The sequence below is a fragment of the Polyodon spathula genome, chromosome 8 (genome assembly GCF_017654505.1).
Source record: "Polyodon spathula isolate WHYD16114869_AA chromosome 8, ASM1765450v1, whole genome shotgun sequence".
Lineage (NCBI taxonomy): Eukaryota > Metazoa > Chordata > Actinopteri > Acipenseriformes > Polyodontidae > Polyodon > Polyodon spathula.
Window position 1 is genome coordinate 27,939,314 of NC_054541.1, and position 27,470 is coordinate 27,966,783.

At 35.2% G+C, this 27,470-nt stretch overlaps 1 protein-coding gene across 6 annotated transcripts in view; it reads left to right on the plus strand.

Annotated features, from left to right (window-relative positions):
- Positions 1-27,470, plus strand: part of LOC121319718 (transcription factor SOX-5-like) — a 243,556-nt gene that overhangs the window by 136,518 nt on the left and 79,568 nt on the right. For 3 of the 6 annotated variants that reach the window (XM_041257430.1, XM_041257432.1, XM_041257433.1), the window contains exons 1-2: positions 13,024-13,175; positions 25,029-25,260. In XM_041257430.1, the coding sequence (XP_041113364.1) occupies positions 13,138-13,175; positions 25,029-25,260 (270 nt within the window). In that variant the 5' untranslated portion in view covers positions 13,024-13,137. Of the gene's footprint in view, positions 1-12,401; positions 12,531-13,022; positions 13,176-25,028; positions 25,261-27,470 lie in introns of those variants that run through there. The other 3 variants (XM_041257434.1, XM_041257431.1, XM_041257435.1) reach the window with 3 other exon arrangements.

Genomic DNA, 27,470 nt, shown 5'->3' on the forward strand with positions numbered 1-27,470 from the left:
TTTCTCCAAATGTAATGACTTCAATGGAATCAGCATGACCAAATAGCTTGGTATTTTTTTTTTCCATCACTCCACAAAGACTTTGACCAGAACTCATGTGCATCATTCAAATGCCATTTTGCAAACTTTAAGTGATTGTCCTTGTGACGTGTTCCTAAGAGTGGCTTTTCCCTTGGCCTGCGACCATTGAGACCTTCACCATGCAATACTCGACCTGTGGTTGAAATGGAAACCCTAGTCCTACTTGCTGCCAATTTACTTCAGATATCTTTGGCAGTCAATCTCAGATTGTATTAACCTTGGAAAACTCTTTCAACTCCCTTTTAAAGAGTTTAAGTTGCAGTTTACCATTGTGACCTCTGTTGTTGATATTTTGTGTGTCCACTAGGTCCAGTTTTTTGTCTCAGGAGGTTAACAAATTGAAATGCTTTTGTCACTGGAAAAAATGGAAAGATTTGTAATTCTCAGAGGTCACAAGTGAATGGCAGTCAGTTTGCAAATATGCAACATAAAAATAAGAAATAATAATAAAAAAAAAACTGCCTTTTTGTATTGGAGTCTAGTTTTGAATTATTAATTTATTAATGGTAAAAACACTTTTTTCTTTGGCTTATGTTGGCCACAGGTTATATGTGTTTTTGTAAGTCTTGGGAAGATGTGTGATATGGCTTTATACTCTGCCAGCTGTTTTATGTCTCAGCCTTCTCCACCTTGTGGCTTGGCGTCGTTACATAAGATATAAAGTCCATTGCAGCTCTGTGTTATTCATCTTGCCTCTAATTCACAAAGAATACTATACATTTAAATAGTGGGAAAGGTACTACTGGCTGAGGTTGCTGTTTAAAACTGTTCACCAAAATTTTACAAAAGTAAATGATTAATTTTGTCAGAAAAAGGAATCGATTAAACAAAAATATTAACATGCACACCCCATTTCAACCGCATGCAAAGAATAAAATACTGTCAGGCCGCTTACTGTTTGAAATTTGCAATGACATGCATATGACTGTTACGTTTCAAAAATGCTTGATATTGCACTCTGACTTTGTGTAGCAATTTAGTATAGTTTGCTTGGATACATGTGTGTTGTCAGCTTTCAGCACAGCGTCCTGTTCTGTTTGTAGTTGTTTATTGTACTTTGGTCAGGGGGAAAGGTTATATGCAATGCACAGGCTCAAGACACTTGTGTGGAGTATTTACTCTTCACTGTTTGCAGTAGCATTGCAGAGTGTTGTCAGCAGGACAATGGGGGCTTTTCTTCCTGTTGGCAATGGTAACCGTAGCACCACTGACCACGAATAGTCAATATTTACTGATTCTTTTCGCAGTAATTGTAAAAGATTCCACTTCTGCTCTTTGTAGTGTCCGCTGCCTTAGGCAGTGACTTCATGTAATCGATGAATAGGGCCAATAGATTTCACAGCTTAGGTTTTCATTTGTAGCCTGCACCATTCTATAATACAAATAACATTTGATGGTTTAATTGGAAGTTCAGTTTATATTAAAAAAATAAAAAAAAACACACATAAAAGGATTAAACCAATGCATTTAGACAGTGTATGAAAATGTAGCATGTCATCTTTTAAATTACAACTTGGTAATTCATTTTGGTGGCCCAGAGGAATCGCACTTAAGGGCTTTATAAACCTTTTCTTTAATAACACAATTAGCTGTACTACACTTTGAGCAGAGGTGTTATCGTTTTACAAGCATACATTACAGATACATAATCAATATAATCTGGTAAGGGTTTAAATAAATCATTCACTTCCAGTTTAAATACTCATAACCCCTTGCTGTCTGCCTGGAAAATATTTGGCTTTTCACTCTAAATTAATTATAACAAAGCAAGGTAAACTGATTTTTTTTTTAGTCTTAAAGATACATAGCACAAATTGTCAAGATGAAGTTGTACATTTAACTGATGTTTTGTATGAATCTAGTTTTACAATAGGAATAAGACCCAGCGAGGCATAATGATGCTGCTAGAGCACTTCCTTCTTCAGCTAGGAGCAAGTTACTAGTCATAAATAAACTGTGCTCTAGCAATTGTATTACACCTCTTACTTAATACTTACTGTTTTTTTCATGTCTTATTGTTTATGTATTAATAAATGTGTATTACATGTATTGTTTCATGTGCCTTTGTCTGTTGAAAAAAGAGGACTTTATTTCAAATTAATACATGAATATAGTACAAAACCAATGTTTTCAAAAGAAAATAAACCAAAGTTAGCAACACTATTAACAAAACCTAGTAAGAAATAAAAGTAGAAGTATTGATCTACATTTTAATAGGACCAACTGACACTTTCTGAAATTGCATTCTACCCATTTTAAAGCTGTTCAACACTTTCCCGTGGTACATAGCTGCTGTATCTTTTTCTCATAAATAATAATTTGTTGTTGCTAAAGTAAGCACAGCTACACAAAGACACTGTTATAATCAGAGTAACATGTATAAAATTATGATTTTTTTTTTTTATTATTAATATTTTTTTTTTTTTATCAGTTTCTAAAGATCTTTACACCAAAGTGTTTTTTTTTTTAAGGAAAATAAAACTGGCAGGGTTAACAAACAATGTAGGCCCATGTTTGAGTTCTGAAGTGAACTTTATGTTTTTTCTTGTTTTGACAAATTAGCAGAGTTTTAGTTTACTTTCACAAAAATGGTAACTGGCTCTTTACATGTGTTCCATAAAGATACATTTACAACTTTATCTTAATCAATTGAAAATTTGACAATTTAAGGAAAAATATAAAAAGTAATAATTTATAAAATTATATATATATATATGTTTATTATTAAATACATGGCTACACCATTTCTCCCCCCCAAAAAAAGGATGGATCCTTATTAAAAAAAACTTTTAATCTAAAAGCTGAGATCAATCGTAGTGTATTTACGCTCTGCAAAACCAGGGGCCTACTGTAATCAGTTTTCTTGACTGCCACGCAACGATCAAAACAACATTTTCTTCCTCAAGTTTTTGACAAACTATAAAACAAAATTCTGAAGCCTTTCATGTTTGTCAAATCCCACCCTGTTTACTTTAACAAAACGGCTTACATGTTCAGTGTTGCAGTCTGATGCCATTATCTTACTCTTTGAATCTATCAGCTGGTGAAACTAAGAAGTTTCTCTGGCAGTTTAGGATTATACAGACCAGTGCTGCTTGTTGATGTCTGGAATTTTCAAACACGTGTTCTGTTCAAGATATTGTCTCCTCTTATTTAACCAGCCTATGATGTCATAAAATATCTAAGCATCTATAATTGTGCACCCCAAGAGCTTGACTGTTATGCCACATTTTTAAGATTTGCAGAATAAAATGTGGGGGTGCAGTTATAACTTCAATCAGTTTTAAGACAGCAAAAGCAATGATAGATATAACCTGCAAGTATTAAAATACAACAAACGATAAACCTGGCCAAACAAATTTAATTACATTTTTTTAAGTAATTCATTATGGGAGAAATTTTTAGAGATCTCTCTCTCAGATATATATATATACTAATAATATATCGTATATTATAATATATATATATATATATATATATATTATGCTTATTTGCCATAAATGGGCCATCATACATTTGGTCCTGTTAAGACAAAGTCACCTTCCTGCTTTGTGGGAAAAATAACTATGCTATAAATGTTTATATAATAATATAAACATGTTCTTTAATACTGGGTGACAATACAACTAATAATAGTAGAAACACGCTATCATAATAGTTCATAGGCTATGCAGAACAAAATAACTGCAAAAAAAACTGATGTTATCTTACAACACTTAGTTGTGAAATATTCATATTCATATTTATTTGTGTTTGTGTATTTGTATAAAACAAAATTCAAACTTCACTGAACTCTGCTTTAAAATAAAGAATTTAGGGGTAGATGTATTAAAGTGTTGCATCTCGCAATTGTTCCAAACCACATGCAAACCAGAAGGAAGCGTAGCGTGAAATGTGCTAAAAAAATACAACGCTGTTAGCATCATTTTAACAAATGCATTGCAGCCACAGTTCTTATTTGCAGTTTAGCCTTAAAGGAATGTGTAATTCTGGGCGTTCCTGCAGAAATTTGCAAAAACAGAGTAGATAGTGCAAATGAGGGATTAAAAGTATTGTAATGAGATGTACGAAAGCTGCAGGCAATTGCGACACTTACAGTTGCATCAATTTATTAAGAACTTTTGAAAGCAAGTTTTCTGGCATTTCCCAGTCCGCTTTTTCTTGTGTGTTGCCAATTGTGCTCAATGTATTTGAGACGAACACCCAAGTACCTCATTTTCACTGAAGTCAGGGTGCACTTACAAGCCTTGAAAACAAATTGCTATGACATTACTGGTTTTCTGAGCATGTTGGGAGCAATAGACTGCATACATGTGCCACTGACCCCTCCACATCATTGTGAGCATATGTATAGGACCTTGATCTATTGTGTGTTAATTGTCTATGCTAGTAGGTAGACCAAAAGAAACATTTTAATAATAAAATAAAAACCCATAAAATCATTGTTTTCAATAAAAATTATCTTTTATTCACATTGTATACCAATGTGTACGGTGCAGCAGCAGCATGATTTATTTTATTACCAGTAGGCTAAAGTATAAAAAATGTGCGCTAGGTAATCATTTCATTGACTAATGTACTATATAGGCCTACTGAACAGATTTATATATTTACATATGTAATGTGCAGCATATTCCAAAACACATGTGTTATCTCAGCACCATGATGTATGTGTGTGTGTGATTTTATTGTATTGTTTTTAAACCTGACACTTCTTATGTCGTACAAAAGTGTCCGGTTTAGCGAGGGGCTACTGTATGATTATGAAAAGCTTTTTGGGAGTGAAGGTTGGAGCCCTACTATAGAGTGTGATAGGATTAAACTGTCTTTCATTTACATATACAACAATGAGGATGGAGCAGAATGCATTGTACAGAAGAAGTTTATATTTAACAAACAATGTTATTTTGATTCTTGCACCCTTGCATGTATAGACGTTATACTTCAAGCACTCTCTGTTGCAGTAAACCACAACTCAACTGCCGCTATTTTATTTGAAAAAAATGTCTCACAACATTTGCTAAGATGTTGCAAATATTATTTAAATGAGTGTATTGCGGCTCGTTTCATAAACATATGTTTTCTTAGTACGTAAGACAAAATGTGAACTTTTTCACATTTTTTTTTCGTAGCGAAAATGCAAATTGTGGTATGTTTGTGCTGTGACTGGCCCATCTTAGTACATCTACCCCTTAATGTCATGCACCAAAGCTGCATATACAGTATATAGAGGAGGTTTTAGAACTTTAATCATCTGATCGCTTGATCACACTTATTTGATAGTGATATTAAATTGCATTGAAATTGCATTACTGTAAATGTTTCATAATGCCAGTTGATGTTTAATATACATATATTTACTTGCATGTAATTTGACAGTTTGAGATGAAATATTGAAATATGTTGAATACAAATAATGATAAATTGATATGATAATACGATAAACGTGTAGTACTGCCGTGAAAGGAAAGCACAGATCAGCAAATGTTGCAAGTTGCGGTCTTTTTTTTCCCCTCATTCTGAGATATTGTGAACTATTGGGCATACCATCCAGCTACCGATTTGCCTAGGTCTTAAGAAGTACACTCAAGACATTTTCCAAGATTTCTTTTATGCGCACCGTTTCTTGATACCGCACTCAGGTGGACAAGATTAATCAATCAGTTATCTTTTGGTCACTCAAACCTCACAGGTGTGATTAATTGATTAAAACCCCTAGTTTAAATTATAGAAAAATCATTTATTTCAGGACATTTCAGACAAAAGCCTTTCTACAGGTGTGAAGGAAGAAAAGTAAACCCAGTGCAGTAAACTTGTCATTTTTCATTTGTTTAATTTTTTTTTACACTCCAGTTATGCCTCCTTTCAATATATATATATATATATATATATATATATATTGTATTTCACAATTTGAAAACTTTGTGCATTTTACTTTTTGGGAATATTTTCTTTAGCGAATGTATATTTATGTTAATAAATAAATAAAAATATGTTTTAAAGATTTCTTTAGATGCATTACAAATTGTTTCTCTGCAGTGTATTTCAGAGATTTGTGTTGAGATGTGTTTAATTGCCAGGGTTCTGTGAAAGCTCCAAACAGCTCATTTTTAACCAGGCAGAAGCTGAAGCTAGCTGTAGTAGCATGACAAAACTATTAACCCATTACATTTTTGGCTGCCTGAGGCTACTGGGATTATCTGACAATTGGTCTAGACAGGCCTAATAAGGATCTTTTACCCAAAACTCCAAACAGTTGAACATCTGAAAGTATAAACTATTCATTTTCTTTGCTTAATTAAAAACCAAAGAGCTTAAATGCTTACCTTTTTTGTTCCTTTAAAAATATGTACGGCATAGCTTACACCGAATAACAATTTTTTTTTTTTTTTGTTTTTTGGTTCCTGGGTAGTAAGTGTTATTTCCTAATTGCTTATGCCTCAAAAGTATAGAAAATGGCTATTATTCCCCACAAACTTTGCTTTTGTGACCAGGACAGTGATATTTTGAAATTTACCTATTTTCTAGAACATTCCAGATAGATTCAGTGCTGAGTAAACTTGGAGTAACTTCTAGAACTTTCCAGTAATATAAATAGTAGTATAAATACAGGGGCCTTAAGCCCACCAGTTCAGTTTAGTTCCAGCTGCCTAAGTGGATACATATCTGCACTTTTCTGAGGTGGCATCAAGAGGCTGCAATGGTGGCATTCCTGATGGGTCTCCAAGGTGGTTTTACCAAGTTTCCCTGCTATCTTTGCCTTTGGGACAGCAGGGACACCAAGGCGCACTACCACAGGCGGGACTGGCCACAGCGGACCGAGTTCTCTGTGGGGAGGAACAACGTCAAGTGGGAGCCACTGGTGGACCCCCGGAAGGTGCTGATGCCACCACTGAACATCAAATTGGGCCTTATGAAACAATTTGTCAGAGCTCTAGATAAGGAGTCGGCAGCCTTCAAGTACCTTCAAGACTTCTTCCCAAAGCTGTCTGAGGCAAAGGTCAAAGCCGATGTCTTCGTCAGACCACAGATAAAGAAGATCCTGGAGTGCAATGAATTCCCCAAGAAGCTCACTAGTAAGGAGAAAGCGGCTTGGAACAGCTTTGTCACAGTGGTTCGGGGCTTCCTGGGCAATCACAAGGCCAAAAATTATGTGGAGCTAGTTGAGACTCTGTTGAAGAACTATGGCACAATGGGCTGTAGGATGTCCCTCAAAGTCCATATCCTTGATGCTCATCTTGATAAATTCAAGGAGAACATGGGAGCGTATGGAGGAGCAAGGCGAGCACTTCCACAGGATATACTGGACTTTGAATGCAGCTACCAAGGACAGTATAACGAGAACATGATGGGAGACTACATTTGGGGGCTGATTCGTGAAAGTGTTTTACAGTATAATCGTAAATCCCAAAAAACTACTCACTTCTAAATCATTTGTAGTCATTTTTGTATTACTTTAGTATAAATACATGTTAATTTGGATTCATATGTTGTTTTTTTCTGACTTTATGTGAATGAAATGACCGTTTTCTCATTGGAAATAGGTAAATTTCAAAATATCACTGTCCTGGTCACAAAAGCAAAGTTTGTGGGGAATAATAGCCATTTTCTGTACTTTTGAGGCAAAAGCAATTAGGAAATAACACTTACTACCCAGGAACAAAAATTGTGTTACATAGTGTTATCAGTACTTTACACATCAAATAAAATTACAGAGAAAGTACAGTTGAATGAAATATATTTATATTTAGGGTATATTTTAGTGTGTGTACAACACTGATGCAGGTAAATTTTGTTTAAAATGAAAATTAAAAAAATGTTATGATGTATATGTAACTTTATTTTACATCTTACTTTAGCTCAGTAACAAGTATGTCTAGAAAATTGTCAATGACAAGCATCAGTCATAGAAGGGAATCATTCCTTGGTGTCAATAAGTCATTTGTATGAGCAGAAGAAAGGGTGCACTGTTACTTTAAGAATGCTGTAAATCGGTGTTAAAGTGCCAGCACCTCTGCATCTTGTAGACCCTAGGCTTTGTAGACCCGTGGCCATTGCTCTCATACTAACCCCCTACTCCCTTCACCTCCCCCCCATTGATTTTGGTTTTTGGTTTCATGGTTTCTGTAGCCAGACATTATCCTTTTAAGCCACATGTGGGACTACCTTTTGGCTATCTGACTGAGATTAAAAACCACGCAAGAGAGAAAATGGGGCCAAGAAGAGGCAGTCTATGGTTTGAAAGATGATTATTTTTTTGTGACAAATGTATTTGGGAAGTGGGTTAAATGACTTGGAGCTGGTCTGCGTGTGTTAAAGAAAGTGCAATTGTTGTCTGCCTGTCGCCAATAAAGTGGACCCTAATCAAACTACTGCAGGGTCAGGCCTGTGGTCTCCAAGCCTCTAATGTTGCCCAGCTGTACAGCAGTATGAAGAAATAATAGAGGTCTGGATTTAATTTTAGAGAAGTTCAGGGGGATTCCCTCATGTTCTCAGCAAATAAATATAAAATACATTTTAAAAAGTAAATCTTTTAAAGGAACTTTTACTAGACAACTGTTTTCTTAACCTTTTAAAATTCCTTTTCAAGGCAAACCTTCAGCTAGAAAATGTTACAAAACTAGTGTTTCATTCGTAAACTAAATGACATATCCAATTGTATTATAAGCTCAGCTCACCGCTACCACCCCTGCGCTGACTCGGGAATGGCAAAGACGAGCACATGCTGTCCTCCGAACGCTTTTTTTTCATTCTGCAGGCCCACCATGCAGCCAACCCAGAGCTAATGTCTATGAGGACAACGCAGCTTTCAGGCAAGTCTACAGGTGAGCTGAGGACACCCTGGCCGATCTAAGCTAGGCGAGTCGCACTGCTGTACACATCGACCTTGCCACCCATCGACAGTTACAAACCATGCACAACCAACACTTATGGGCATTGGCAGCTTCGCAAACATGAGCCAACGTATTGCACAATGAGTTGTGCATAGGCTGAGCTACAACGGTTGAGTGGCCCGACTGAAAACCCTGCTCACCCATCCAAATGTACAGAGCAGAAAGCACTGAGCCTGGCAGATATTAGACAGACCTCTACAGTTTAAGGGGATCGTTCTGATCTCAGATGAGTCCCACTACCAACAATTTGAAAAGGCTCAGTGGTTGGAAATTCTGGCCTGTGATTGGTTAAAACCTCATTATAGGAGCAAACATAGATTGAACTATTTCCCTGACATCCTTACACCACCAGGCAATAGTCTCCATCTGTCATGTGATTGGTTCACATCGCTGTCAGTCCCGCTCCTTTTCAAAGGAACGTCTTTCATCTCCACTCCTCACAACAAGAGAAATTGACTAAACACTGATTATATGACTTAACAGAAAATGAATTACAGAATATACTACAAAAGAAAGATGTGCAAAACACTAAAATGATGATTAAAACGTCACTGTCACTCTTTATTAACGTTCTGAAATTCAACTTGATGTAAACAAATATGATGGGCGGGATACAAACTGGATTCTGCAGCAGTCAGCAAATCAGATGGAGAGCTGTACGCCAAAAAAAACTTTGATAACTATGCGGTATGATGTTCATAAGTCGTATTTACTATCCAACGATGCCTCACGTATTTTCTTGACTGATTTTATATAGTCAATATTTACTGTAGAATCAGCCATAGTGGAAAATTAAATGTCCCTCAGGAAGACTATTGTTATCTCTAGGTGCAATGCCCTCAGCCTGATGCATTACAGCCCCCTGTCGGTAACAATAGTCTTTCCTCAGGTCAATAATTTTCGACTATAGGCCTCCTCTCCATATATATATATATATGTGTGTGTGTGTGTGTGTGTGTGTATATAAAAGGGACGGGACGGATACAGCGGTTCTGAATAATTTTCCTTTGAGGTCTTCCTTTAAGTACTCTGCAGAATCTAATGACATAATTTAAGAGCATCACCATGTTCAAATTAAATGTTGGTTTGTTTGGTTTTTTGGTTTTTTTTTTTAAACCCTACATGAAGATGTTACACACCATTGTTATGCTTTTGTGTTTATAATGTGGATCCGCATCGGCCACGTGAAACTCACCTGTTTACAGATTAAAAGGTGGCAATTTGTTTTAATGGAAAGCACTTATTATACACACAGCCCAACCTAATTGTGTGATTTAAAAGTTTAACCAGCTTGCAATTGAAATGTGTCGGTTCAGTGAGACCTTAAAGGAAAATTATTTGGAACTGCTGCATTCGCCCCATCCCTAATAATAATAATAATAATAATAATAATAATAAAAAATAATAATATCTTTATTTTTAGATAGCGCCTTTCATGGTGGACCACCATCACAAAGCTCTTTACAGAGGTAGGCTGTGAACTGTGCATTGTATGCAGAGTCACATAAAATAGAACATTGATATAACATCTCATCCGCAGGATGGAGCACTATATTTATATATACAGCGTTAATGCTATACACTACATTCTGTATTTTAAAGCAGATTTAAATTTATTTTTGTTTTATGCAAAAACACAAACACAAGTAACTAGTCCTTGAAAAAATATGTATGCTTAAAGTTACTTTATCAAAGTTGTCTTTACTTTCACTGCATGAGTCACTCTGTGAAGTCTTTGCATGTGTGTGTGTGTGTGTGTGTGTGTGTGTATATATATGATATATATATATATATATATATATATATATATATATATATATATATATATATAATATAATCATATTAACATATTTGGTTCTGAAATTAGTAAGCAGTATATTTTCCATTTTTTCTTGTATTTCTTGAAAAACGGATTGCATTTGTAATATTTCACAAAGGAATGCATTTAAGGGCAGACTAGATATTGTACTAATCAAGAAAAACTGAATAAACAGCATTCAATCTCAAACAAACATTTTCTTTAGGTGAGTGATCCAAAGTTGATACCAGCTTGGGCTCATTTTGTGATTTAAGAATACCCTTCCATTGGTAATGTAACAAATTATGTACTTGGTATAATTGTAGATTTGCAGATACATTTAAAGACCACAAACTGAAGTAAAGGATTAAATCTGGACAGACAGACAGCAGTTACATAACTGACTATTGATTTAACAAATAAGGTAATCAAGTGAAAAAGTTACTGTATGTTAGTGTAGAACAAATGTACAATAGCCCCTGATAGTGTTGAGGTATTCTCTTTTTTGGCTCTGCAAAAAATGTTTCCAAACAAAGACATTTTTTTTTGTTTGTTTTTTATTTTTGCTTTTGTAAAATGTTATCTTTGCTTACCACAATTTACCAGGCAGTAAGTAAAGTAGACTTAAAGCAGGCTTCGGACAAAAAAAAGGTGTTAATTTTACATTACCTAGTGTTAATGTTAGACAACTCGTGAATAATCTTGTTTTAGCATTGTTACATGCCTGCTAAAAAAATAATTGACTTCAAATGGAATGAATAAAGTGGATCTGAATAATATGGTTATCACCTGCAGTTTTTTGTTTTAGTTTCTTTTTTGGTAACTTCCTTTTTATGAACAGTTCATGTCAGACTTGAACTGGGTCTGATACCTGTCTATTTGTCATAAAATTGTAAAATGTAACTTGTTTCAATGGTTTTCAGTATTTGTTCAGTGCCGGTCCTCATTGGACACTGGTCCTCTAGGACTATTGAGCCATTGTTTGCTGTTATTGCTAGAATAGCCACTCTTAGTTAATCACTCAGGCTCTATAGGGAATTTCCTCATGGAATTCTCTACAGCAAAATCTAATCAACTGACCTACAACAATGGGAGCCTTTTTTTAAGTCAGGGCGGGCTCTGTACTGTAGCCTTTTGTGCGAACTGAACCCTCCCAGTAGGAGTGGATAGCCAGTCTGTGTGTGCGTGTGTGTGTGTGTGTGTGTCTGTGACTGCGGTGTGGTGAACCTTCTGTGTGTGGATACTGTTGACCAGATGCTTAGTGCATTGGGCAGTGCGGGCCTCCCTCTGTGTGCCTACATCATCTCATGTCAAAGGACCATTACCTGATTACCTCCCTTGCCTGCCTAGATTTCCATCAAGATAAACTGTGGGAATACTGTGAGGACTGTTTGTGTTCTAAGCGCTCTCACAACCAGGAGGAACTTTAGAGTTTGAGTGTGTTGCGTATGTCGTGTGTCTTCTAGCTTATCAGTGGTCAAAGTTGAATAACAAGTTGAGAGAGAGAGAGAGAGAGAGAGGTGAGGGTGCCTTCTACTCTTTATTTCTGTTTTCCTATTCAGAGAAGAGACTGCTTTTTTTTTTTTTTAATTTATTTTATTTATTTTTTATTTTTTTTTTTATGTGGCAATGTTGGCTTCATTTTCCCATTACGCTGTGATATACTTGTATGGAGTTTTGGTCTAAGGTCTTGGAGTTCTGTTTGCTAGCAAGCACTACTTTCAGCAACCGCAAGAGCTAACAAAGAGACTGACAGGGTGAGTGACAAGTTGTTTACAGGTTTCCTTGAAGGGGCCTGATGCTATATTTCAATCTGTCAAAGTTGCTTTTCAGAACAACGCCTGATTGCTTTTTCTTCTACTATACAGGTTCCAGACTCTGAGTGGTGAATGCCACTGTTACTTTTTTTTTTTTTTTTTTTGCTGTTTTTAATAATAATAATAAAAAGGTACAATGTAGCATACACAATGACAGTAAAACAAGGTTGACAATTGTTAATGTGTCAAAGAAATATCAGCAAGAAAGGTGACTGGACTACTAAATCCTATAGGGAACAGGCAACATCACCACAAAGCATGTGAACAGACTAGACATCTGATATAGCCAAAGGCTTTCACAGACTCTGTGTGGTCTAGAGGAGCTGTTCAGTGTGGTTTTTTTTGGGTTTTTTTTTAGCGCTGGCCCTTTAAGAGAATTGCAAAGAAGTAGCAGCTTAGAGAGAGGGGGAGAGGGAGAGAGAGGGAGAAGGGAGAGAGAGAATCGGTTGTTTTATAGGTTAGGGAATCAATAGACAGGTTTCTTTGGAAGCTATCGGAACTGCATGTTGTGGAAGGGATTGCTGAGAAAAGACCAGTATTTTTCAGCATGCTAACTGATCCTGATTTACCTCAGGAGTTTAAGAGGTAAGTTTAAACTTGACAGTGGGTTGTGTCTTATGTTGTCAAATTGAATGCATAAATGCAGCCACACACACACACACGCAAACACACACAGATAGCCTTTATTAATGTGAAGCCTTTAGTACACATGCACCATATAAGAACAGTTGTTAGCTACCTGGCTCGGAACTTTCAGTTGTGTTTTGATGTAAAGTCTTTCAAATGTTTAAGGAGAAGTGCCTTCAGGTTTGACAGGGGCCACATATTCTGTCAGTTACTTAGTAAACCTGTAACCTCAAGCTTCCTTGGTCTTTTCCATAAGCATTGCTTTTATAAGTTTTTTTTTTTTTTTTTATAAAAAAAACATTTAAGGTAATTATATAACAGGAGGGGGTATAAACTTTTAAGAATAGGGAAACTGTTTTCAATCATTACAAATAAATGGATGAGCATTTCTTTAACTGTTACCGTTTGTGTTGGTAAGTTCAAAATATTTGGTGCATTCTGCCTTTTTTTTTTTTTTTCCCTGTGGAATCACATATATATTCTAGCTCAGCTTTTGTTTCACACTATGTCACAGTGTGATCATAAATACTGTAAAGCTTGTTTCAAATGTAAAAAAAGATACATTTAAAACTTTTCTGTAAATTTAAGTGTTGACTTCAGCAGCCTTTTTTAAATGGACTTTTTTCTATTTTTATATGAACCAATGTTTCCACAGATTAAACTAATCTTTTGTTCAGAGATAGAGTATGGGTTTTATCCCTGCATTAAGGACATATTTATGTTACTAAGTCTGTTTTTATTAAGCATTTATCCAGTAAAGCAAAAACAAGCAAAAAAAAGAACGATAACAGATATGTGGCATTAAAAGAATTAAAGGATTACACCCAGATGCAGAATGTATGGAGATAAATGAAGGGATTACATTATTAGTAAGTGGACAGTTAAAACGTTGCTTTCTAATAATTAGGTGTATCAGTTTGCAAGCCGATTCTCTGTCAGTACAATATACTGTCCTGGAGACTGTCCCACCCTGACTCTAGCAAAGCTACAAGTAATGTTGACAGCTGTAACAGCACTGTAAACTTTTTCTATTTAGATAACATATTTAGTTATCTGTGTATTTATTTGACTGCTTAATAAGAAAGATTGGCAGTTTTTACAAGCAGAGAAAAAGCAAGTTAATAAGTTAATCAGAATTTGCCAATTTCAGGTCTTATTCTGGGATTTCTGTATTTTCTGTAATCATTTTACTGCATTAACCCATCTGCCGTAACTGTAATTTTTTTGAAATATGAATTGTATGCTGGTATTATTATTATTATTATTATTATTATTATTATTATTATTATTATTATTATTAATTGTTATTAATTGTTATTGGAACATGGAAATGTACCTATACTTTAACAGTGTTGATTGTTTAATACTTTGTCTTTTATGAAATTAATGAAGCCTTTTATTCTGACTACCTAAGCATCAATAACAGATGTAAAAACTGAGAAAAGAGCTGTAACTTCATTTAGCTAGATATCAGGATACTCAAGCAAGCAAGGTTAGGTATAAGCACACATCTTAGAAGTGTGAAATTGTCAAGATTTGTAATGGCATTTGCCTTGTAATACCTCTGTTTGTTGTCTGTGTTTTAAAAAAAAAAGGTAACTCTGATGTTACCAGTAGAAATGGGACTAGGGTATGAAAGTTATCCAGTACTTTACACAATGCACAGTTACTAAATGCTACAGTATACCTTGAATTTGTATGTTTGTCAATTCGGAAGCTCTTTGGTGACAAATTTAAAAAGCAGCTACAGAGAACGAGTTTGTCTTCTATTTTAAAAAGAGCTGCACTGTGTAAAGTTTGGTTTGAAAGAAAGTGTGCTGAGAAGTGGTGGAGTTGGAGGTTTGCTGTTATTTGCATAGCTGGTAAATGTGTTAAGCAATAAATTGTGTGTGTGTTTGCCTGGGTGGCGTTTGCATTTGCATTAGAAGTACTGTTGAAAGATTCTGGTGATTTGAGAGCAAAATGAAAGAAAAGTAGCTCTATGCTTTAGTTCTAAAAGAAGAGGGTGCATATACATATATTTTAGATTATTGAACACTAAACTGTGAAGTTAAACATATTTAGGGAATAGACTAAGGTATTAGTGAAATCCAGTTTTAAAATTAGATTACAGTCGTTTTTAATTTCCTTTTCTTTCATTCTTTTTTAAAGTGTTATTTCCTCATTTTTTAAATATCACTGATCCTAAATATGAGATTGTGATTGATTCTGAATGTGAGAAATTGACAGATTCCATTGAGGGGGGTTGCAAGGGGGAGCTCAGCAGGACTTTAACACTCAGCCATTTGTCTCTCCCTATTAAAATGGTAAACTATCCGTCAAGCCCTTGTGTTATTAAACTGTTTTTGGTCTCAGTTGCCTGAGCACTGATGGAGAGCGGACTCCGTTATCTCCCTTTTTCCCAGTGAATTTCTCAATGCGTCATTTGCTGTGCCTATTTGCAACAAACTGCCTCATTGTCTCACCCATATTGTTAGCTCTTGAGAGAGAGTTGATAACCGTGTCTCCATGTAAAAAAAAAAAAAAAAAAAAAGGAAGAAAGAAATAATACAAGAATAGAATGCTAAGTTGTCCCCCCATCTAGACCTCCCTAGTGTTGTCACCTGACCAGGCCGCTGACCAATAGGGCACCACCACATTTTGTTTTAAGTTGTTGCGAGGTTGGAATGCCTGAAAGCTAAAGTTGGAGAGTGAATTCCTATTCTTCCCTTGTGTCTTCTGATGTCCCTATTGAGTATTGTGAAGCTCTTTTTGTAAACTCTGAATGCTTCAGGCCTTTTGGCTTATAATGCGGCCTGATTATAGGCTACATTCAGGGAGGGGTGGTGGAGACCTACCCCCTCACCAGGAGAACTAGAACATATAAAAATGTGTCATATGAGACTTATTTAACAACACCATCCTCTTCTGGAGTCTGAAACAATATGGTTTCTTTCACTCATCTTCAAAGTCAGCGGCTTGTACAGTGGTTTCAGTGTCCAGCTCATTGTCAATGGCATTCGAATATAGTGTCCTCATTTCTAATTGACCTCCTCTGACAAAAGCTTGTAGTCATCTAGCACTCTGCTTTGGCTATCATGAGCAAGCAAACAGGTACAATGTATAATATATGTAAACACACATCTGTAAGTTGTTATGCAAAGCATTTCACCTTGTGCAGAATGGACTGTGGCGCATTACCAGTTCAGCAATGTTTCTGCACCTGTATTATTTAAATACAAAGTTAGTGATAAAATTAAGGTGTGATTTATAATCGTCAAGATGCATGTAGTTTGTAAAAATATACAGAGACGTTGGGAGCTTTTATAGTGCAAAGTATTCCCAGTAGGGTGTTTGCCTGGTGCTATTTTAGTAGAAATGGAAGGATTCTGCCATCAGCTATAAATGCCTTTATAATATAACTTCAGATCAATGTAATCACAAAAATCTTTTCTTTGTTTTTCTTGCTGAGAACCAGATTGCTACAAGTAGGAATCTTTCAGTGGAAGTCTGGTTTAATGAGTGGTATGGTTTTAAAACATCCACAGACCACAAACAACCCATAGTTGTGGGATTGTTGAGCCTGTGCTAGGAGAATTCTTGCTACCTCATACTGTATCTGCAAGGTCTTATTTATACTGTTTTCTACTATATGCACACAACATATATTTAACTGTTGGGAGTACTAGCTACGCTTTCATGTATTAACTGTTACAAATGCTGCTCATGATTGGTAAACTGAAAACATTTCTTTTCACTAGCTGGTATTCTTGAGTGTGTTCTGAGCCCCTCAGGTACCGTCTGGGTTTCCCATCAGTGAGAACACTGGGTCTCTAATAGAAACATTACATTCCGCGTCTTCCTGTCTGTATGCACCTCCTTCACGTTCTATTGATAATTGATGGCAGCATGACATTAGGCACTTTGTTCTTGTCTTTTGTGGGGATGCTGGACAGGAAGCTCAGCTGGCAACCTCGGCCTTTGAGAGGGAAAATAACTAAACAAAACACAAAGATTGCTTTGACCTGTCTTAAATATAACCAGGGCTAGATGGGCTTGTGTTTTTTTTTTTTTTAAATGAAGGGGAAAAGTAAAGAAGGTGGCAGTCGGTGGGGGTATTTTTCCTGTAATTCACTATAATGTACTATATACATTGGTTTGCTGTCATCTGTAATATAGGTTTTGTAGTGGTTTGGCTTTTTTATATGGGGAGGAGGGGGAGAAAAGCACAGTTGAGATTTACAATTTGTTTAATTTTGTCTCAGTTTGCTGCGTGGCAATATTTACCAACCAGCTTTCCCAGTTAGGAACTCTTTGTTCCATGGCACACTGTGGAGAAACTTAAATATTTAGCAGTTTTGTAAAGAATCTGGTGATAAAAAGGGAGCGGGTTAGTTACACCTTTAGCTCCTCTGAATTCCTTTCATTCAAAGCTCAGTGTTTGATGGATTAAAAAAAAAAGAGCGAATGAGTACTTTCCATTGAAAGCTTTGTTATCTAGTGGGTTAAATATACTGTAAAGGATTCAGAGCTCTAACAGGATAATAAAATATAGCATGGTTCTGGTACTATGTTATTTATGTTGCAAACCAATTTTTTGTTTATTTTTGTTTATTACAAATAATGTAAGAACCCCTGTCTGAATAGAAAATATTGGAAGGGGTCTGTTAGGCACCTTCTGTTCTACTTAAAGTTGTTTATTTGTGTAACACTAGTGATTTCACTAACTGGTCATTATATTATGAAAGGGTTGTTTGTAAAGCATTTATAGGGGGCAGATTACCTGCATTTGCATAGCAAAAGACACCTTCATTCACTGTGCTTGTGTTTCCTACAGAATAGCTCATTCCCACCAGCCAGCCAGCTTCTTAAAAATCGCTCACAAGATAATGTATACATTTCTTTAATAGCTGTATGTTCTCAGTTGTATCAAACTGTATGAAAGGGTGAAAGAGGAGATTTTTGATACAAAAGTAGCTAGCTTGTTCACTCCCATCAAGAAGGATGTATGCTTCACTTTTTATGGAAGCTGTGTATATGAAACAATACACAATTTATTTATTTATTTTCTGTTTTCAAAAATAGTGTTCCGGTACTCCTTCAACAATGCATATTATTTCTTAAAGGAACAGATGCAAATAATAACACAGCTGGGGCTGGTGAGCAGTATATTTAAATTTAAAAGTAAAATTATATGTAGTGGGAGAAATAAATGTAAACTTCCTCTTATGCCAAATACCCAGCAAGCACTTTACAGTTGATATTGGTCATTTTCTATACATGTGTCACAAAGTTCTTTCTTGGTTGCATTTAAAACCCACTGTTAACATGTGTCTTATTACTTTGTTCTTTCTTAAAATAATAACTGGCATCTAATTACATGTGAAGACAGACAAACAAGATAAATTAAAATAGACATTTTTTGCCTTCATATTTGACTATGATGTTAATGAAAAAAAAAACTTTGTGTTTGAATACACTAAGCGTAATAGATTTTTCCCCATTAGTGCCTGAAAAACAGCATTCATTTCCTAATGTCAGTGAAGCAGTCTTGAGATTTAAAAAAAAAAATAACATTGTTTCTTTCACATTTCTTAAAATGTTTTATTAATTCTATCATTTTTAAATGTCTTTTTATCAAGTGTTTCAAACTGTTACAAAACATAAAAGTCGAGATAATTAGTTTACAGCGGTAAAAATAAATAAATAAATAAAAACACAGATGTTGGACTAATTTTAACCAGCACTGTATGTGTCTCTTGAATGAACATTTAAGCTTTCTTGACAAATTGATATTTAATGTAAAGGTATTGACAATATCCACCAAATTTACCAACCCCAACATGCCTCTTTAAACTGTGCAGATTCACAACCATGTACCACAGGAGGTGTGGTGTCTTGCTTGTCATACAGCTCTCCTGCCCATCCTCAAATGACCTGCCACTGAGTTGTCAACAACTTTGAGAGCACAGTGAATAAACCTGTGATCCTGTGTACAACACATGGTTAGTTAAAATCACTAACCACAGTTTAGTTATTGTAAAATGTTAAATACTTTAAAGGTCTGATTACAATTAGCGCGGTAGCGGAAAGCGGAAAGCGGAAAGCAGAAAGCGATAAATCATGCAGCCAAAAAAAAAAACTAGAATATATTATTTAGAATGGGTGCAATAACACTGAGTGCGGAACGGAAAAGCGAGGGATAGAAACCAGAGGGATTTTTTGATAATACCGCACATTTCCATCTAGACCAGGGGTTCTCGAAGTGCGGCCCGCAAGGACGTATAATCTGGGGGAAATTAATAATACACAGCAATCAAAGTTCATAAAAATTCACTAACATACATTTTTTACATGTTTTGGATCAAATCTGGACCTTCTCAAGCCAATTTTATTAATTAGGTTGTTACAGTCAATATATGTGCGCTGTTCCTTTAAAACAAATAACGGCGTCTGTAGAGTACAGTAGATTTGCCGTGCTGAAGGAAAGAAATGTGGAACCTCCTAAGAAAAGAAAAAGCGCTTCTACTTTTCAAATTATTATTTTGTCGTCTCCTATCGCTTTCCAGGGGGGAAGATGCTGATTGACTGTAATATCAAGACGTGAAGATACCATCCATACAACGTTAAATTACTTTAAGCGGTTGAAGTAGCTAGCTAGCTTCTGTAATGTTAACAGAGCGACTGCAAGAAACGTTATGGTTCGGATACAGGCACTTTTCTGTTGTAGATTTTATTTTATTATTTTCAGAAATAAAAAAATAAATAAAAACATCAAGGTAAAATATAGTAACGTCTGTTTTATTTCTGCACATTTACTATGGAAATAGCTCTAAATGTCCACACCATGGGGCAATTTACATAATTTGTTTAATTCGAACTTTGCACATCTCAAACTATTTGTATTCTGCCTCACTACTGAAGAATAACACACAAAATAGTTTAATTGTTATAACTTGAAGAGTGTCTATTTCAGTATTATCTTCTTTAATTGTTGTGACCAGGACAATGCTAGGTGTCACAGCATGATATTGGTGCTCAAACCTAAGCCTGTTGTGGCACCAAGACACAGGATAAAATGCAAATACATTTCAAAGCTGCTGGTGTTGCAGCAGTAGTAATATACATTCCTAATTTAAATATACAAATGTATAGGAAATAAAAAAGGTATGATTTGGGACACATTTCGGTTTCATGAGTGGTACATTTTCTTGTGCGGCCCCCATCCCATGCAACCTCTGGAAGTTGTTGTGTGACGTTATCTGCACTATGTACAGTGAGCGATGGCAAACGAAAGACTTGTTTTCAGGGTGCACCCTTCCGGAGATGTCCTATAGGATCCTATTGAGGTACAATTGGACTTTATGGGACTAAAAAGGTTTTAGAGAAATCCTAAACGATTATCCTCCTATAGTACTCAAAAGGGTCTCCCTACAGTAGTACTATAGCACACTCTATAGAACTAAAAGGTTTTAAAGAAAACTTGACCAATTTACTATATGACTTTCTATAGGTTATTTCCGTAAGGACAAAAATGCCCTCAACTGTATATGCTCCTTCCAGATTATAAGGATATGCTAAAGAAACAAGACACCATAGAGGCCAAACTAGACATGGCAAGTAAAAATATTAGCATTTGAAGAGCAAAAGAAAACATACACTGTATAGCGTATTGCATGCCATAGACCTCCAAGCAAAACACATCAAAGTTGAAAAAAAGAGGTCTTAATAATGACGGGCGTCTTGTAGTATTTCAAGGAGGATTTTTATGCAGGTTTTTAATTATATTGTCATAAAACAGTTGGATTCGCCATGCCAGGTAAACAATTCAGTCATGCAATGCACAAATAACTTTATACGGTGTGGAAAAACATTGTTTGGTTCAGACGTAAAAAAAAAAAAAAAAAATATATATATATATATATATATATATATATATATATATATATATATATTTATATATATATATATTATTAATACATATTTATTCATTATAATATAATGTAATGTATGTATAATATATCACGTTTATTAATATAAATATAATGGTCACTACCGCTCTTAGTGGAACCAGACCTTAAGACATCATCGTTGTGTTGGTTATGCGTGAATTAAGAATTTAAGTGTTTTAGTTCAGTGATTTAAAAACATACTTCTGAATTTCTAACTGGTCTTTCACTATCATATATTTAAATTAAAATTATGTAAATGTATAATCTGTAATATTAAAAAGTACGTAAAACCTAATAGAATGTTTATAAACTCATTGTGAATAGGGCCTATTGTTTTAGAAATGCAAAATAACATGTGTTATTTGCAGTGACAATACAGGGCACCTGAATTATGTGTAAGTAGAACTACATAGATACAGTCTTTAACAGATTGCTGATTAAGAACATAGATATGTTTTCACATCACAAGTTTTTTAGAAAACAAATCCCACTTAATAAGAGCACACATGAATAATTAGTATGCACATTAACTGTTGTTTTTAACAGAAATCAGAGCACACAAAAGAAAGGTTTAAAATGAAATCAGACTGATGCTTCCAGAAACAACAAAATAGTAAATCTGCTATTGTAAAAATAAAATAGTACTATACTGTGCAGATTGGTTAGTATTGAACTTAGCTCTATATGCTGATTTCTTTGGTCTGCCTTATGGTCATACCAGTACATAGTTAAATTATTTTAATGTCTGCTAATTATGACCTTAGACACCATACTTACTGCTGATTTGTCTACAAAATAAAAAGCTTTTAACTACAGGTTTTACATGTTTTATGTAGGCTATCCACCAGGACAGGTCTGCAAACTTTAAATTACATTCTAATATAACCCAGCGTAACCCCGGATTCAATATTGTATTAAAAGTATGCTTCAAAGAGATTGGTTGTAGAATAATAATAATAATAATAATAATAATAATAATAATAATATAATAATAATAATACGCTTTACTTCAGTAAAGCTTTATGTAACAACTTTTGTTAGCAAACAGTAAGTTTATATTGTTAATAAATTGGGCAAAATTGGTTAATATATGTAAACTGCATGTTTGAGAATCAAGTTGCTACTATTAGGCTAAATAATTCAGGCCAAAATAGCAGGGCCACACTTACACCCATATCAAAGTTATTAAAATGTATGTTTGGGGAGTAAAAATGAATGACAAATACATCCCAAACAGGTCATACTAAACAATGAAATGCAGCAGTTGTCTTTTTTTGTATTCCTGTATTTAGCACTTCAAAAAGGTATTAAACCAACTTTTATACCGCAATAGGCAACGGACCACGCATGGCAAGCAGCCAGCTAGGCATATCTTATCAGTGGTGGATTTGAAATACATGTGTTTTTTTCTCTTTCCCTAGTGGGCAGCCACTAACCCCATCCTTAAAGAAGGTGCAACACCTTAAAGTTTCAATCAGGATCTGGCATCTCGCCTCATCTCACTTCTGGCAACAGGAGATTCACAATTGTAACCCCACCATGCAAAAGGGCATCTCACCAGAGCATAATGTATTGAGTTGATGCGTCAAGTGTATTTCAGATTTGTAAATATTTTATAGCCAAGATTGAGCTGTGATTGTCAAACTCACATCAGGAGTGTACATGGTAGAACATGAAAGGCTTAGGCATGTCACATGTTAGTATAAACACCCTAGTAGTCATTTTAAATGCAAAATGTGAGGTTATTGGCTTATATTCTGGACCCCATGTAAATAACGGCCCTTTTAGTAACCATGTAAGTTATTAGTTGAGGAAAAGTATATATAAGGTTTTTCTTTTTCTTTTTAAATAAGGACCTGTAGTCAATGGTTTTTGATCCTGAAATCCAAATGGATGAACTACATAACAAAGAGGTTTTGATTTTGGAGAACTGGACAAAGAAGACTAAACCGCAATATGTTTATATAAGGCCTCATAAGGGGATACAGCAGTAATTTTGAATTAACTGGAGGACCTACCCATGGGTGTGCCCTGCCAGAGAGAGAAACAAAAGGTTGCAGTGAGTGTGTTTGGAGGTAAAATAAACAAACATGATTGGAGATCTCTCAGCCTCAGAGTTTGCTGCTGAGCGTGCTCCCTGGCAATCTTTGAGGACCTTAGTTTATTCAGCTGGATTCTCTAAGGTTTTTTTCTTCTTTTTTATTGCTGTGTGGAGCAACAGACCAGTAAGTAGACAGACCTCACTGAGTGTTAAAGACTTCCATGGAAAAGGGATGTTCTTATTTTTGGGATCTTAATACTGTTTGGGAAAATGATTAAATGTAGTACCTTTAAATTGTCACACAAGGATGACTGTATGCAGAGAAGTCAGGATGTGAAACAGCTTTTGTTTCTCTTGCAGTTTCATTTGTTTTGAATCACATTGGTTGAACTATACTTAAAATACTTGATTGCAAAATCAATAACCATATTGAGGCACTGTCAGTAAACATTACATTTTCTTTTGTAGATTTTAGTAAAAAGTTCACACAGGCAGGATTCTTGCTTAAAACATATTTAAAAGGTACCATTTAAAAAACATTTTTTCTAGAAAGCACATGTTTAATTTATTCATAAGCAAGCCTGTGCAGTATTTGGTCTACTTTGCGAAAAATGTTTATTTAAAGGATTCGTGCCCATGGGCTAGGGTGCTAACCTTGGGAGGGCAGTAAAAACATTATTTTTTCATCAGTATTAAGAAAACAGCCCACCTCCTCTCTGGGTTTTTTTTTACTGTCGTAGACTTTTCTCTCTCAAAGCTTTAGCTGTGTGGGGGATTTGCATAAAACTCCAAGGTGGTTTCATTGTTTTGCATATGCTTTTATAAGAAACATTTTCAAAGGGTGGTGGTGACAATAGATTCAAGGCTGAGAAGTTCTTATACAATGACCTGTAATTGCCAGGAAAAAAATAATAAAACCTTTTACTACAACTTAGTTCAAAATTCTAATGGGAAGAAAACAATTTGAGGTAAAATTAAATAGTGTGAAATACACTCAAAGGCCTTTTATGATGGGACAAGAGATCAATGTTTTTACTGATTTCTTTTTTCATACCTTTATTTGAGTATCTTGGGCATTTCATTTCAAGTGTTACAATGTGCCTTTATTCTCAGTGTTTTCATTTACCAAATGTCCTTCCCTGTATTGCTTATCTTGTAATAAGACAATTAAAAGAAATAGTTTTTTATTATTATTTTTATTTTTTTTCATTTTAAAAACCTAGTTTGGGTTTCATTGTTCAAAATGTAAGGGCAATTGCTTCAGTAGAAATTTGTGGTTCTCTTTATTTATTTATCTATTTATTTAAATATATTTGTGAACCAAAATAATTTAATAAATATATTTTTATATCTTTATATTGTGAGACAATATATGTATTGATTAGACCAAACAACAACACCTTGCTCCTGGCAAATCCATAATTGACAAAAAGCTGAACAAAATGAGTTGAGGGCAACATGAATTCAATGCTCATAACAGTTGGTGTCAGTTTTATTAGAAAGTGTGATGCCATACTGGAAAAAAATAATATATATTTGCCTCAAATAAACAAATATTTCAAATGTTATACAAATTTAATTTTGTATGACCCAACTAAATGAAGAAACTGCTGTACCAGAATTGAAACCATTTTGCCTTTGCTGATGTCTGATTTGCCCGTCTGTCTGCCATGCTGGTTCACCAGTGGTATTTGGATGGGTTCCTAGACTGTGTCATCTAGTACACAAAGCCCTGTCTACAACAATGGCACAAAAATGCAATGGACACAATGAAAGACTTCTGTGGATGTTTCATACTCACTCTGTCTCTCTCTTCTTTTTTTTTTTTTTTGTTTCCAGGATGTCTTCCAAGCGACCAGCCTCTCCATATGGGGGAACAGATGGAGAGGTAGCCATGGCGACAAGCAGACAGAAATTGGAAGATAAGGAGAGTGATGGGCTCCCTGTCATTCACCTACCCCTGAACTCCAGTTATTCCAGCAAGCTTCAGTCGGAGGAGTTTCAGTCTGTAAACTCTTTGACCAGGGAAAATTTCGGCCTTGACAGCCCCACTTCTCTCCACAATTCAATGGTAGGTGTTTTTCATACAGTATGTTTTGTTTCTAAATGTGCTATAGATGGGCTAATTACACACAGATGCCTCTTTTTTGATAAGGTCCTGAGGCAAAAAGCAGAAAGTTACAAAATAAAACAAGTTACCACAGGTAATATTGTGCAGCGTCTGTACAGGGCTGCATGTAATTTCTTCGTAACCTAGTTTGTGTTCTTTCAAGATTTATATAGTATTTCATGACCTATCCCAATATGTTTCAGATTATTTGGGAAATGTGAAAGGTAAAGGGAATCTATGCCCATGGTTGTGCATAACAATTTAATAGTTGTCAACCATTTAATTTTAACCCTAGTACTTTTTCCTCCTCACCCCATGAAAAGCTACTGAAGAAAATGTTAGAAAGTATGCATTCAGTATTCAACAACACCCTTATTAATATAATGTATTCCCCAATTAATCTAAGAAGCTGATGTGTTCTCCAAGACATTTATTACGGTATTGTTTCTTGTCTACAACTTATCAGATGATCCAATATACACTACTCTATAAATGAAAGCACATTGTACCTGTTACAAAGTGCACATATGTACTCTAATAATGGTACTCATTTTAATGTATAGGTTAATGTGTCATATAATGTTGTCCTTTTACCAAAGAAAGACTAATTTATTATGTTACTGGTTCTATCTAACTGAAGTGTCAAACTACATTATTGAGAACATTTAGCTCAATGAAAAACAACTCTTAAAATACAGCATCCTGAACTAGTTACCTTTTATTACTACTTTCCAAATTTATAAATTTATAAACTATAATGAGATATCAGCTAGTTGGGTAGGTCATTTATAGTGCTGCATAAAACCTGCTTAGCCTGCGCTTATGGGTGTTGATTTAGGAGATATGTCAGGTCTGCACTTCCGTTAACGCATTGAAACTTTGCTCTACGTTACGGAAACATTAACTGAAAAAAATATCATTTACCTTTTCTGTTTGCTTTAAAGAATCTGATTTTGCCATCGAAAAATAAAATGAGAACTGGTGTTGGAAAGTAGATGCAGCTGTTTCTCAAAGTTTTCTTGCTAGTGGGTTCTCAGGAGTTCTATTTACTTTTTGGTAGAGTAAAAGTGACGGGTGAAAACTAATGTTCAATATATTTCCTTGCTTGAAATACAGTTGTTGATTTAGTGTAAAACAGGCTCATCCGAAGAGCTTCTGCTGAGAGACTGTGACTTATTTCCCCAGGTTCAAAATGTCTTAGTTCTGTTTTGTTTTCAAAAACAAGTACAGTGTCGGTAAGATAAGATCAAAACCATGCCTTGACAAATGAATTAAAAATCAAGTTTCATGCACGTAGCAGTGTTCAGATCAGGTCTTATTTGGCATGTATTTATTTTTAAGAAAAATCAAATGAGAAATGTAAAAATAATTATTAAAAATAAAATAAAATAAATAGAACAAAATATAAAAATGCAAATCTCCAAACAAAAAGTATCTCTTTAATCATTTGAATGACAACTAAAATGGACAGACTGTTATTTTGAAAAATAAAAGGCAAGCCGATATGGAAGTAGGATCAGTGGATTATTAAGTTCTAAACTACTCTTGAGGTGGATTGCGGAGCTGGATGGCATGTGCAAGTTGTTACGTCTGCAAAGGCTTTAGCGCCAATCCGATCCCCTCTGACTGGCAGCAAAGTTGAGTGAGAGAGAGATTTACATGCAAGAACTCAGAGGGGCTTTGTCACGGCAATTGTATAAAGTGATATACAGTGTAAATCGACTTGAGCGTGTCCCTGGATAGCGGGTGGCTTACAGCCTCTCGCAAGCAGAGATTACTGCTTTATCTTGTCATACTAAATTAACACGGCGCCGCACAGTTAAACAGTGGTGACCTCTTCATCTGTGGAAATTGCTGCTAGAGAGAAAAGGGATGGCATTTAAGTATTTCTCTTCTGTTGTTTTTTTCTTCTTTTCTCCTTTCATGGCCCCTAGAGTTTTAGAGTTTGCTGCATTTAGAACAGGGGGAGGATTATACATGCAGGTGATAATGGCTAGGTGTTAATTAGTCCTTTGTTATCTGATTAATGAGTAATGAACGCCAGCAAGTAAAGTAATGCATCGAGAGAAGTTTTTTCTATGTGCCTTATCCACCCATTCCATGTCTAATTTGTATTGCTTCATTTGCTTCAAGGATGAAGCAAAACCTTGATAGATTAGCAGCCATTAAGA